This window comes from Melospiza melodia, chromosome 11 (assembly GCF_035770615.1).
Source record: "Melospiza melodia melodia isolate bMelMel2 chromosome 11, bMelMel2.pri, whole genome shotgun sequence".
Classification (NCBI taxonomy): domain Eukaryota; kingdom Metazoa; phylum Chordata; class Aves; order Passeriformes; family Passerellidae; genus Melospiza; species Melospiza melodia.
The window spans coordinates 7246218-7258837 of record NC_086204.1 but is presented as its reverse complement, the minus strand read 5'-3'; the positions used below and the strand labels follow the sequence as shown (position 1 = coordinate 7258837).

Sequence of the window (12620 nt, the reverse complement as noted above, 5' to 3'; positions counted from 1 at the left end):
GTGTTGGGAGGAAGTTTGTGTGGCAGTAATAACACTCCCATCACAAACACTGTTATAGCTAATGCTGTTCTTGATTAAAGGACCTTTCAAATTCAAATTTTGTAACATAAGAAAAGATGAAACATGAACAAAAATATTCTTGCAATTTCTTAGAAGTTCTAGTGAGAACAAGGGTTAAATTGTGTTTGACTTGTTTAAACAAGAAGAGGAAAAACAAATTGGTCTACGTATGATAGAGGGAACTGTAGTCAGTGTGGGTTTTTTCCTGTTTTTTGAGTTGTGATGAATTTGATAAATACTGATACATTTTCATTCATTTATGCTCATTCATGGTTATGAAATATATCTAAAGTAAGTCCTAAAATAAGTTTATAAACACACTTAGCCCTTTAGCAATTGGCAATGATTTAAAAGTGTTCTCTCCTTTAGAAATCAAGGCAAATAGTGGGAAATGGTGCCTTATTATTTAGGAAGGGATCCTCTTCTAAACAACAGCAGAAATAAAAAAGGAAATAATCTGTTTTAAGATTTTGTTTGGTCCTCACAACATACTGCTTCTGAAATGACAGGGACAAGAGTTAATTATTTTTGATAGATTTTCTTTGCTTCAAAAATATTCTTTTATTTCCCAGATTACTATAATTGTCAATAAGTAGGTACCAGGACATTCAATTATAGCAGAAATAATTATATTTTTACATTTTTCTATCCAGCATTCCTTACATTACACTGCCCTCTACAGATATGAGAAATAGATTTTTTTGTTAAAAAGCAAAACCATGCACTGGAAATATTTGTAAGGTCCGGAACAAGAAAAGACTGTCAGGGGAAAAGTTTTTAAGTACAGCAGGGATAGTTTAGTAGTGTCCAGAGACCTGGACAACTGTGAAGACACTCAGGGAAAATGGATTGGGTTTTCCTGAGCTGTACCTGAGGCAATGTTGGGGTTAGTGGGAAACATCATCAGGTTGGGCTTAGAGAAAAGAGTGGTGGATACCATACTGGGACAGCGCCAGCAGCAAACAGCTGACAGGGAATTCTGTCCAGTGCCTGAATTATGGATATGGGTCGCTATTTCTCTTTGTTCCTGCTGGAGTGGTAAGAGTGAGGTCATCAGGTCTGGTGCAGGTTGGAAAACAAGACCTGATAGTCCCAATTTAATGAGCAGAAGCAGGCACAGACAAATGTCACAGGAGGGCAGAGCCACATTGAGGATTTTTGGGTAAATTTGGGAGAGCTGCGCAAGATGTGGGGTTGGGAGGGAACCTGGGAGAATAGGTTTGGGCCAGGCAGCTGTTCCAGGCTCCAACCCTCCAAAGAAAGAAGTTCTTCCTTGTGTTGAGGTGGAGCTTGTTGTGTTTCAGTTTATGGCCATTGCTCCTCATCCTGTCACTGGCACCACTGAACAGAGTCTGGGACCATCCTCTGACACCCCCATGTCTCTTGACATCCCATACACCTTTTCCTTTGTGTATGGATTGTTTGGGATGATGGAGTGAAGGTGGGAGGGCTGGGATCAAACCTGGGTGTTTGTCCCCTTCGGTTCACCTCCTCTGGGTCTACCTAATGAACTTACTGAGGGCCCTTCCAGTTCTGGCTTTTCACCTCATTCTCCAGTTTTCAAGAGTTTTAGTTACACTTGAATTCATGGTGTGTTTACCTGGGATACACTGTGCAGTTCAAACTCCATGCTGTCCCCAGAATCTGGGGAGACCTCATCAGAACCTCAGTTCTTAACTCAGATGTCCCTTCTTGGTTTGGATTTTCCATGTTCCATGCAGATCCTGACGAGTTTGAGAGGATCTATGAGCCTCTGGATGTGAAGAGCAAGAAGATCCACATTGTGGACAGTGGGCTGACCTTTAACCTGCCCTACCCGCTCATCCTGAGGCCCCAGAGAGGAGTGGATCTCATCATCTCCTTCGATTTCTCGGCCAGGCCAAGTGATTCCAGCCCTCCTTTCAAAGTAAGTGACACAGGCCCTTCCTTTCTTGCATTCAGGGGTTTAGGGTGACTCAGTTCTATTCCACATGGTCCCAGAAAGGCCTTGGTGCTGTTGTATCTGCAACTTTGGAATATTTCTTTCCACGTCAAGGCAGAATATTGCCCTGTACCTCAGTTCCTGTTTACATGCCTTCCATGAGGCAACTGGCACAAAGAGGGATCATGAACTTGCTTTGAAGCAGAAGCTCAATTGTTTTTATGGAAGTTTTGCTTTGGCACTGATTGCAGAATTTTATTTTCTGTCAGAATTAAACAATTAAGTCATTTTCCCTGCCGTCCTCTCCCTCCACCCAGCTGCTCTCCTCTGTGTGCTGTGATGTAAATGGATGGTTTCATGTCAGCATCTTGCAGAAATGTCTCATCTCAGGATTGCTAAATAAATAAACTTTTGGAATCAGGGCTAACTGTTCATTTACATCTCACCAGGATAATCCTGGTTTAAAATCCATCTTAAATTCATCCATGTTAAATTCATCCAGACCAGAGCAAAACGGCAACAAGAAAACAGGGAGTAAGTGCCATGGCTGTTTTCTGCAGCAGGTGTGGAAAGCACAGCTGTCAGTCTGTACCACCTGCACATCCACACAGCTCCAGCTGGTCCCAAAGCCTTTACATGGATCATTTTTGGTAGCTGCTACAGAAAAAGCAGCGCCTCAGAGACTGCTGTGAGGTTCTTAGTTTGTGCTGTGGTTTAGTGGGTGTGGTGGGATTTGGTTGATCTGTGTGATCTTGGAGGTCTTTTCCAACTCTGATTATTCTACCATCCTCGGAAAAGAGGCATAGTTTGTTTCAAACCCAAATGGATTTTTAAAATAATTTTTAAGGGAACTCACTTTTAAGGGAACTCATACATTCCTGTTTGAAAAACAGCAGGCATTCCTTGTTGCTTTACAGACAAATTTTAGTTACAACAAACGGAGAATTCTTTTCCTTCAGCTGCTATGGAGTGACAAAACTCCCAAAACAACATTAGAAAGCAACAGCTAGGAAAATGAGCTATCTCCTTTGTTTGTCAAGAATGTTTGCCCCAGCAGCTAAATTTGCTGACACAGCACTGCCATTGCCTCTGAAACATCTTTTTCCTTCCTTTTTTAACATTCCACAGGTGGAGCCCATGCAAAAGGCAGTATATGGTCACCCCTGCTACCCTTAGCATTCTGTCATTGTCAGCTGCAATTTTCTGGGTTGTTTTGGGGAACATGGAGAGATTAATGAGCACTCAAGTGGTATTCTGAAGGTTTTTCTCTAAACCATAATTTTCAAAATGCAAAAAATCCCTTAACATGATAAAAAATGGTGGGAAAACTAGATGGTGCCTCAGGTTTTCCAGAACCTCTCTTGAAGGGAATTGTTTCTGGAGCACAAGTGGGTGTGTGCTGAGGCAGACACAGGTGTATTCCTGAGGCAGAGGACAAGAACAGGAACCAGTTCTGTCCCATTGGTGCATTGCAAAGAGCAAATGCCACTTCAGAAGTGGGCCTGTATCTATGGTAGCACTCTAATATTTTACTCAATGACTCGAGCCTTGGTTTACCATTTTACACCCACTATCTCTTAATCTCTTGCGTATCAAAACAGACGTCCAAAAAAGGGTCCTATTTCATTGAAAACCAAGATTAAAGATGTTTAACCTTCCCTCTCCTCCCTCTCACACACCCTCATTACATGCTTTTGAGTCATTATTTACAAATTATCTTGTTTACTGGGTTGTCATGAGGAAAAAGAAGCTTGTTCTCCAGTGCTCTTCACACGGTGTTCTTTGAGAGGCCCCTGAGTGTGGGAGTTAATTCTGAGTGCAACAATGTGTGGCAATGTGTACAACAAGTGTTTAGGAGCTCTCAGTGGTTGCCACAGCACTGGTGCTGCTTTGCAAAGTAAAATTGTGGATGGCTTTTCCCTCACTGTCAGCTCTGTAAATTCATCCCCAGGCTTCTGGGGCAGACCACGTTCCTTCCTGTGACTCATGTGGCAGGTGCCAGAGCCTGGGCAGGGTGAGTGAGGTGCTCACTTGGTCCTGCTGAGATCCACTTGATTAATCCTGAAAACCACAGGGTGGTTTGGGCTGGAAGGGACGTTAACCTCATCCAACCCCACACCTTCCACTAGCCCAGATTTGCTCCAAACCGAATCCAGCCTGGCCTTGAATGCTCGCAGGAATCCAGGGGCAGCCACAGCTGCTCTGGGCACCCTGTGCCAGGGCCTCACCATCCTCACAGGGAACAATTCCTTCCCAATATCCCATCTAAACCTACTCTCTGCCAGTGGGATGCCATTCCCTGTGTCCTGTCACTCCATCCCTTGGAAATGGTCTCTCTCCATGGTTCCTGTCAGCTCCTTCAGGCACTGGAAGGCCACAGTGAGGTGTCCCCAAAGCTTCTCCTCTCCAGGCTGTACAATCCCAGCTGTCCTTGTCTTTTCTCCCAGCAGAGCTGCTCCATCCTTCTGACCATCCTGGGGCCTCCTCTGTCCTTCCTGTGTTGGAGATCTAATAATTTATGGATTACATTAACCACCCCACATGATCCCTGTCTCTGCAAACCTCCTGACTTTGCAGTGGAAGCTTTTGTGCCACCTGAGTCTTTCTCCTCTTTCCAGGAAAAGAAAGAGTCAGTGCTGCATAATTTAAACATTTTCCTCTTTCCAGGAGATCCTGCTGGCTGAAAAATGGGCCAAAATGAACAAGCTTCCTTTCCCCAAGATAGACCCCAACGTGTTTGACAGGGAGGGCATGAAGGAGTGCTATGTTTTCAAACCCAAGGACACCTCCTCAGAGAAGGACTGTCCAACCATCATCCACTTTGTGCTGGCCAACATTGACTTCAGGAAGTACAAAGCTCCAGGTGAGCTCACAATTCCTGATGCTGAATCCACCTGTTCCTCTGGAATCACTTGGTGGTTATGTACTAGGAATGTTTTACCTCTGAAACAACTCAGAGCAGCTTTGTCTGCAGTCCTTAGGGCATTAATTCAGAGAAGCCATTAAAAATAAGGTAATAAATCCTCAGCCCTAACATTTGGATGGAATTTTTGTATTTGTCCTGTGCAGGTGTTCCCAGAGAAACACAAGAAGAGAAGGATTTTGCAGATTTTGATATTTTTGATGATCCAGACACACCTTTCTCTACCTTCAACTTCCAGTATCCCAACGAGGCTTTCAAGAGGCTCCACGACCTCATGGAGTTCAACACTCTCAATAACATGGATGTGAGTATGGGGGTTAAAGGGGCTGGGAAGTGGGTGATGTGAGGAAAGCCCTAAATCTGCCCTACTGAAGGTACAGGGCTTTGCCTCAGTGTTTGCCTGATTTTCTCATTCGGTTCATGCCTTGGTTTTGCCATTTTACCATCCCAGTCCATTCAGGAGAACTGAGCAAAGGGCACTGTTAAAGATGTAAACATGATGTGCAGGACTTTACACTCAGGGTTTCTTTGTCTAATTGGACAAAAAGGACACTGGAAGTTTCCTCTGAAGGAAATTTCTTTATCAGCTAACTCAGTAATAATTATTTGTAATTGATAGTTGTTGAGACATGACATCATGATCCCAACATCTGTGGACTGACAAGTGTAATGATCATCCCAGATAAAGATACAGGGGTTTTAATCAATACAGTGAAGAAAACTTGTTACATCAGCACAAAGGATTTAAAAGTGAAGATTTAATCTTTCTCAACATAATAATTACTCTCTACATCCTTGAAATATGGATTTTCTCAATGTTTGGATTTACCTTTCTGAGTTTCACTGTGGCTTTTTTAAATACTGTGTGTTTTTGTGTGACTTTGGTGTTAGTGGCCTCCCTCATATTTTTACTAACCACATTAAAATTAGTATTTTATACACTCAAGAAATACTATTTGTGCTAAAACTCATCGATCCCTCTGCTCAGTGATGGAGGGGAGCTAAAAGTGGGTGCAGCAGCTGTTAATGGGAGAAGGGGCTGTTTCTGTCCATTTCAAAGTGTTCAAATTGAGCTTTGCTGCTGGCGCTGCAGGTGATCAAGGAGGCAATGGTGGAGAGCATCGAGTACAGGAAGCAGAACCCCTCGCGCTGCTCCGTGTCCCTCAGCAGCGTGGAGGCCAGGAGGTTCTTCAACAAGAGCAACCTCAACAACAACAATCACACGTAGAGGCTGTGCCTGGCCCTGCCCTGCCCAGAAACTGCTCCTGCCTTTGGAACTGCAGGCAGAAGGACTTGAATGGAGCATCCCTGCTCCTCACAGGGCTGTGCGACACTCCTGAGAACGTCATCTTGTGAATGCATTTTGTACTGCTTTTTTGAGAGCTGAAAACATTTCAGTAGGCTGAGATCCTTGTTTTTAAAACTGTGGATCATTTGGTTCAGTGTCTTTGTGTTTTCTTATAGAATTGTAAACACTGGTTTCTTTTGGGAGGGTAATTGATTTTTAATTGATGTAAACTGGGCATAGCTTGAAGGGTAAGATGGAATTAAAAAAAAAAAATTTGAAATCCACTTTACTGCTATATGAGACTGTCTGTAGCACTCAGCAGAAAACTAAACCTCTGATATTTTCTTATTTAATCCTCAAAATTACATTGCTTGAACTCTTGAGCTACTGGCAGCCATATGTTAAATTACTGTCAGTTTGTGTGTTTCTGACCTGAATGTTTCTTCATAAATTGACAGTGATTTTGCATTTGAGCATGATTAAAACAACACATTTCTGCAAAGGAACAGTGGCAATGTTTACTGGGGATTGGTAGAATGTGTTCAGGTAAGAATGTGAAGCCTTAAGGGCTATTTTAAAAATATATTCTTAGTACTTTGATGAATGAAAGACTGCATAGACAGCTTGTTTTAGTACCATCACAATCAGTATTGCTGTAACTCTGCAAATGCACAGAAAATGCAGCTGCACCTCTGAAAACTTTAATTGCTAAAGTCAGTAAATCCCTGGGAAGGGAAATAATGACAATGCATTTCTTTAATGGCCACTGTACCAAAGAATTGTGGAATGGTTGGGAGTGGAAGGGACCTTAAAGTAGATCTCATTCCACCTCCTGCCATGGGCAGGGACAACTCCCACTAGCCTAGGTTGGTCCAAGTCTACATGCAAAGTTCTGTGGTTAAGTAACATTTCCTGTATTGATCAATAGGTTTTATTTCTGTTTGAGTTAGTGCATGTTTAAAATCATCAGAGAAAATAAAAGTAACTTATCTTAGTGCTGCATAATTTAAACATTTTCCATAAATTCTGGAATACAGAAAGGAACTGGTACCATTATATTATTGTAATATTTTCTTTTAAATGTCATCTTTCCTTTTCGTAATGTAATATTTGTATTTTTTATTTTATAATATGTACCTACTCTGTTTCATGGAAGAGTTTTATCATGCTTTATACAGTTTATATTATCACAGTGTTACCAGATGATAAAAAATAAAACTATATTTGTCACCTGCTGTTTCCAGACAGTTTTATTTTGATAATTTGTGGGCTATTTTCAGTTTTTTGTGAAGATATGTGGAGCAGCTCGATGGTGAGGGGCAGCTCAGAAGACTGACAGTGCACAGGATAAGTCTTTGCTACCTTTAATCTTGGATTCCTTATAAAGCAGGGAAGTTCCTTAAACATTATTAAAAATAATGTGGAAGGAGAATAAAAAAGCACGAAAACCCCTCTTCTGATACATAATGTGACACCAACCACACAGAGTTTCCCCATACCTAGAAATGTAATCCTTTGTTTCTCATTTTCCCTCCCTTTAATCCAGGTTCTTCTGCTTTGCATGTACAGTATTTTTTCCCAACCCAGCTGTGATCCCTAGGAGGCATAAGAAGGTGGATTTAGAAAATGAATTCTTTTAGGCTTCAAACATCGCTGTAGGGAGAGCACATGGGAGATCCTTCATGCCTGAAGGACATGGAAGTGCCACCCTGCACTGGTGAAGGGGGTGAAGCCTTGGGGGTGAGTTCAGTTCCTGGAAAACAGCTCTGGTATGGTCTGGCAACCAGTTCTGGTGGGCTCTGGAGAATGGCTGTTATGGGCTCTGGAGTCCATCTCTGGAAAACAGTTCTGGAAACCAGTTTTGGTATGGTCTGGAAACCAGCTCTGGTATTTTCTGGAGACCATCTCTGGTGGGCTCCAGAAAACAGTTCTGGAAAACTTCTCTGGTGGGCTCTGGAGACCTGCTCTGGTGGGCTCTGGGACACCCAGCATTGAGGGTGGCCTTGAGCTTCTCTTCCTTGGGCCCTTGGGGCAGGCTGTAGTGCCAGGATGGCCACTGGAAATCTCTGTCTAGCTTTTCCTTTACCAGCAGAAGAGAATGCTCAAAATAAATCCCACTGACCTGGGGAGGTCTGGAGCAGTGGCCTTGGCCTGTTTGTGTTGGTGAGAAGAAAACCCATTTTGGCAGGGAATGGGGCTGCAGCCAATGCCCTTTCCCATTCCCCTGGGCATGTTTTGTTAGTGGGATGACACCTGAGCACTGAGTGATCTCCTACAGAGCACACAGGGCTGGTTTTCCAGGAGATCTGCCTGTGCTCAGGAGTGGATGTGGCATCAAACAGCAGATTGTGCAACCCCTTATGGTGACATAACAGGTTTTGCTCTGGTGCTCACTGGAAGCAAAGCCGAACAGACGTTTCCTGGAGCTGTAAATTCACCCCTCGCTGGCTGCTGGCTCCCGGGGTGGACAGGTTTGTGTGGGGATGTGACTCAGCCAGGAGGTTACACAGGGCCCTTCTCACGAGGAGGGGTGGGAGGCAGGGGCAGGAGGATTCCCAGGAGTTCCCCATGGCAACACAAACACAGCGCTGCTGAGCACGCGAGGAGCAGGCCCTGGGGCACGGCCAGGACACGGCAACTCCTTAACCTTTAGAGAAACCAAACCCCACAGGAACAGCAGTTCTTCCGTGGCTGTGTAACCCATGAGGGCCCCACAAACCTGAAATCAGGCAACAAAGGCCAAGGCAAAAGACTCCTGGTTTTGTCAGGAGATGTTTGGGAACAGAGCTCCCTGAGCAGGCAGCCCTGAGCTTGGAGAGATCCATGTGGTAGGGTGGATCTCAGGGGTGCCAGGAACACAGCCAGGTCTGAGAAACGGGGACAAATGGGGCACTGAAAGGGGAACCCCAGCTGTGGTGGGGTCACTGGTGCTGGGCTGGGTCTGTTGTCTGCAGATGGAACTGTCCTCCACCACCTGGGGCTTCCCTGTCATTCCATCTCACCTGGAGCCAGCAGCCCATTCATGAGGCCATCCTGAGACCTGTTAGAAAAACCTCAGGGAATTTAACATCAAACCACCTTTATACTTAAGTATTTTGTCTTTAATCAGTACAATGCTCTTCCAGTGTGTCCTCCTCAAAGGCTGTGGCCAAGCTGGCCACAGAAACTTGGGAACCTTGAGGTGGTTTTGGCCTTTGTGTCTCTCTCAAATTCTTACCCAGGTATATGGTTTTAGGCAAATCATAACTGAGCAAGGGAAAAATAGGCAGCTCTGGGCTTATTTGGGAGTGAAACTGTAACTTCTGTCTTGAAGAATACACTAGACTGGTAAAGCTACACCTGCCATCCCTGGCAGTGTCCAAGGCCAGGTTGGACAGGGCTTGGAGCAGCCTGGAATAGTGGAAGGCATCCCCGCTCATGGCAGGGGATGGCACTGGCTGGGCTCTAAGGCTTCTCCCAACCCAAACCATTCCATGATTTTATGATTCTAAAGTTACATAATTTGTTTGGTACCGTTCTGTATTTTAGCTACATTTCTGCTCCTCACCCAGCTTTTTGGATGGATTGGGGATGCTGGGCCAGCACTGACAGCAGGCGACCCGGGACTTGTGCCAGGCAGGCTGCAAATTCTGGGATGAGGAGAACGTAGGAGACACCCTCCACATTCCGCTGGTGCTTAACACCTCCCAGACGTTTTCTCACAGCTCATTTAGGGCGTGTGCCGGAAAACACAAACCGGAATTAACGCCACGGCTTCAAAAGAGACTGGGGGAAATGTTTCACTAGCGTGTTTGGGAAGCAGAGACTGATGCTTTGCAGCTGTGGATTCAAAGCAAATCCTTCTGGTCCGGTTTCACCAAACCCCAGGGATTTGCCTGAGGGCATTTTTGTGTGACGGGTCAACCCCTGCTCCTGGCACTGATGAATCCCAGGATGCTGCCAGCACAGAGGGCTGGGGTCGGGGAGGTCTCTGTTCCTCCTTTGGAACTGCTCTGCCCCTTTATAACCCTGCGAGGAAGCTGTTTTGAACTGATGCCTTTCTGACCTTGCAGAAGCCCAGAAGTTAGCAGTGCTGTTTAACTCTCATTTGCTGTTCCTCCCTCAGCTTCAGAGCCTCTTTTAACACCTTGTTTGAAACCACGTTTTAAACCCATTTTTAGGTAAAGAAATTTATTCCAAGGTGACACAGAGCAGGTTTCAATACCCCACCAGACCACAAGCCTTTTGCTGGTGTTGCCTCTATGTCTTTTCTGTCTCCTCTTTCAAGAGCTGCCAGAAAACAAATTAGAGAATAATTTGACATCTGAAATCCACTCTGTCTTTATTGCTCACTTCCTTTTCTTTTATTTTGGAATCTTGGGATCATGGAACCATTAAGATGGGGAAATACCTAACAGATCACCAAGTCCAACCACCAGTCCAGCACCACCACCAGGTTCAGCATTAAACCTGGTCCCCAAGTGTCACATCCACAGGGTTTTTGAACACCCCCAGGGATGGGGACTCCACCATGCTCCATGACATGGCTGTGAGCTGGGACAGCTGGAAGATCCAGCAGCAAGCAATGTTTCAGTGTAAATTGTTTGAAACACAGGAAACACAATCTTCTAGATTAAGAATACAGGTATTTATACAATTAAATATATGTATTTGAAATTTATGTTCAACTTATGAACTGTCATTGCTCTAGACCAAACTCACCCCACTTTTCCTCTCACCTATGGGGTCATTGAATGTTTCCAGCTAAAGGAAGTATTTAAAGTCCCAAAGATCATTGTCCTGCTGTTTGGTCCCTGTGTGAGGAAAAGGCAGCAGGATTTGGGTTGGTCTTTGTGTTTGTAAATGATTGAGTACTAGTGGCAAGGAGGGTGAGTTGTGCAAGCAGCAAAACGTGATGAGAGTGACCTAAATTTAATAAAATGGCTAAAAACGGTGAGGATGTGAAAAGTAGGTGAACACTGAGGGACACTGAGTTGCCTCTGTAAGCTTTACACACTCCCAGAGTCAGAAAGCCTCTCTCTGTCCTGAAGACTGCAGCCTTGGGTGTTTTGTACAGCACACACTTTAATGTAGATGTTTTTCTTCCAGGCAGTGATAACTGCTCACAATATCAGCCAAATTCCTATCAATCTGAGAGAAAATTGTAAAGAACAGAGTTTAGTCTAACACTGAGTTTTAGACCATCCTTCTGCTGTGAGCTCTCCCTCTGCCCAACCAAGGCAGTTCTGATCTCTTGTAGCCTGGGACATGAGTGGTCTTTAATCAATGTCTTATGGTTTTCCCTTTTATTTCATGTTTTGTTTTAGAACTTTTGTTTGGTGCACTGATTTAAAAGGATTTAGTAGGAGAGATTTGGGCTGGGCCAATGGCATGGCTGATACACAGAGTAGAAAACAGATCAGCAAATGTTATAGAATCACAGATGGGTTTGGGTGGGAAGGGACCTTAAATTTCAACCAGTTCCACAGGCAGGGACACCCTCCACTAGCCCAGGCTGCTCCAAGCCCTGTCCAACCTGGCCTTGGACACTGCCAGGGATCCAGGGGCAGCCACAGCTTCTCTGGGCACCCTGTGCCAGGGCCTGCCCACCCTCACAGAGAACAATTCCTTCCCAATATCTAATCCAGTGTTGGTGGAGCTGATTGAAATGAAATAAACCCACCAGATCCGTTTGATTCCTTAAACAGATGTTAACAGGAAGGAGCAAGGTCCAAACCCAGCAGCCCCTTCTGTGTGTGTGGCTGGAAGGGTGAGGCCAAAACTCCTCCTGTGGACCTCAGTTTGGTGAAGTTTGAACGTTTCACTCCAATGTAAAATTCCAACATTTGTGCTCTGCAGTGTGACCAAAGCCAACTCTCCTGCTCTGTTGTGTAATGCAATAAATGTCAGCTTGACAAATTCAACTTCATTGAAAGAGTTTTTTATAATTGCCTGTGGTGTTGTAAGATGCACTTCACAAATATTTGTTGGCTTAAAGGATGTCACTGAATCACTGTTCTCTGGTGGCAAATCCTTGCAGTGGAAAACAGCCCTTGTTCATGTTTTCCCAGTTCCCTCTGTGGTGGGACACTGAGGAAATCTCTTACAAAACAGAGAACTTGGTGTTATGAATCCACAGGTAATAGCCAAGCAACGTTATTTCACCATCTAAATAAACACAGGGTGCTTAGGAAAAATAGAAATAATGTGAAGATCCAGCCCTTGCTTCCCAGCAGGAGCAGCACACAGAGCTTGAGTGGCTCCCAGATGGGTTCCTTGGTGTCCCCATGTCCCCAGCCCCCCTGACTGTGGGCTGAGGGTCTTGGCAGAGCGATGTAACCCAGAGAGGAAGGGCAGTTCTGGCATCCAGGGGCTGCTTCATGCAAAACCTGGACAGTTCCAGCCTCCCTCAGCCCGCAGAAGTGAGAAAGCCCTCTGCCAGGCCAGCA

General features: G+C 44.7%; 1 protein-coding gene across 2 annotated transcripts in view; it reads left to right on the top strand.

Moving 5' to 3' along the window:
- The window catches only part of PLA2G4A (phospholipase A2 group IVA), a 68088-nt gene extending 60666 nt beyond the window's left edge, over nt 1-7422 (top strand). For both annotated transcript variants that reach the window (XM_063165436.1, XM_063165437.1), the window contains exons 16-19: nt 1782-1966; nt 4649-4844; nt 5051-5208; nt 5998-7422. In XM_063165436.1, the coding sequence (XP_063021506.1) occupies nt 1782-1966; nt 4649-4844; nt 5051-5208; nt 5998-6132 (674 nt within the window). In that variant the 3' untranslated portion in view covers nt 6133-7422. The remainder of the gene's footprint in view (nt 1-1781; nt 1967-4648; nt 4845-5050; nt 5209-5997) is intronic.
- Nucleotides 7423-12620: the final 5198 nt, after the last annotated feature.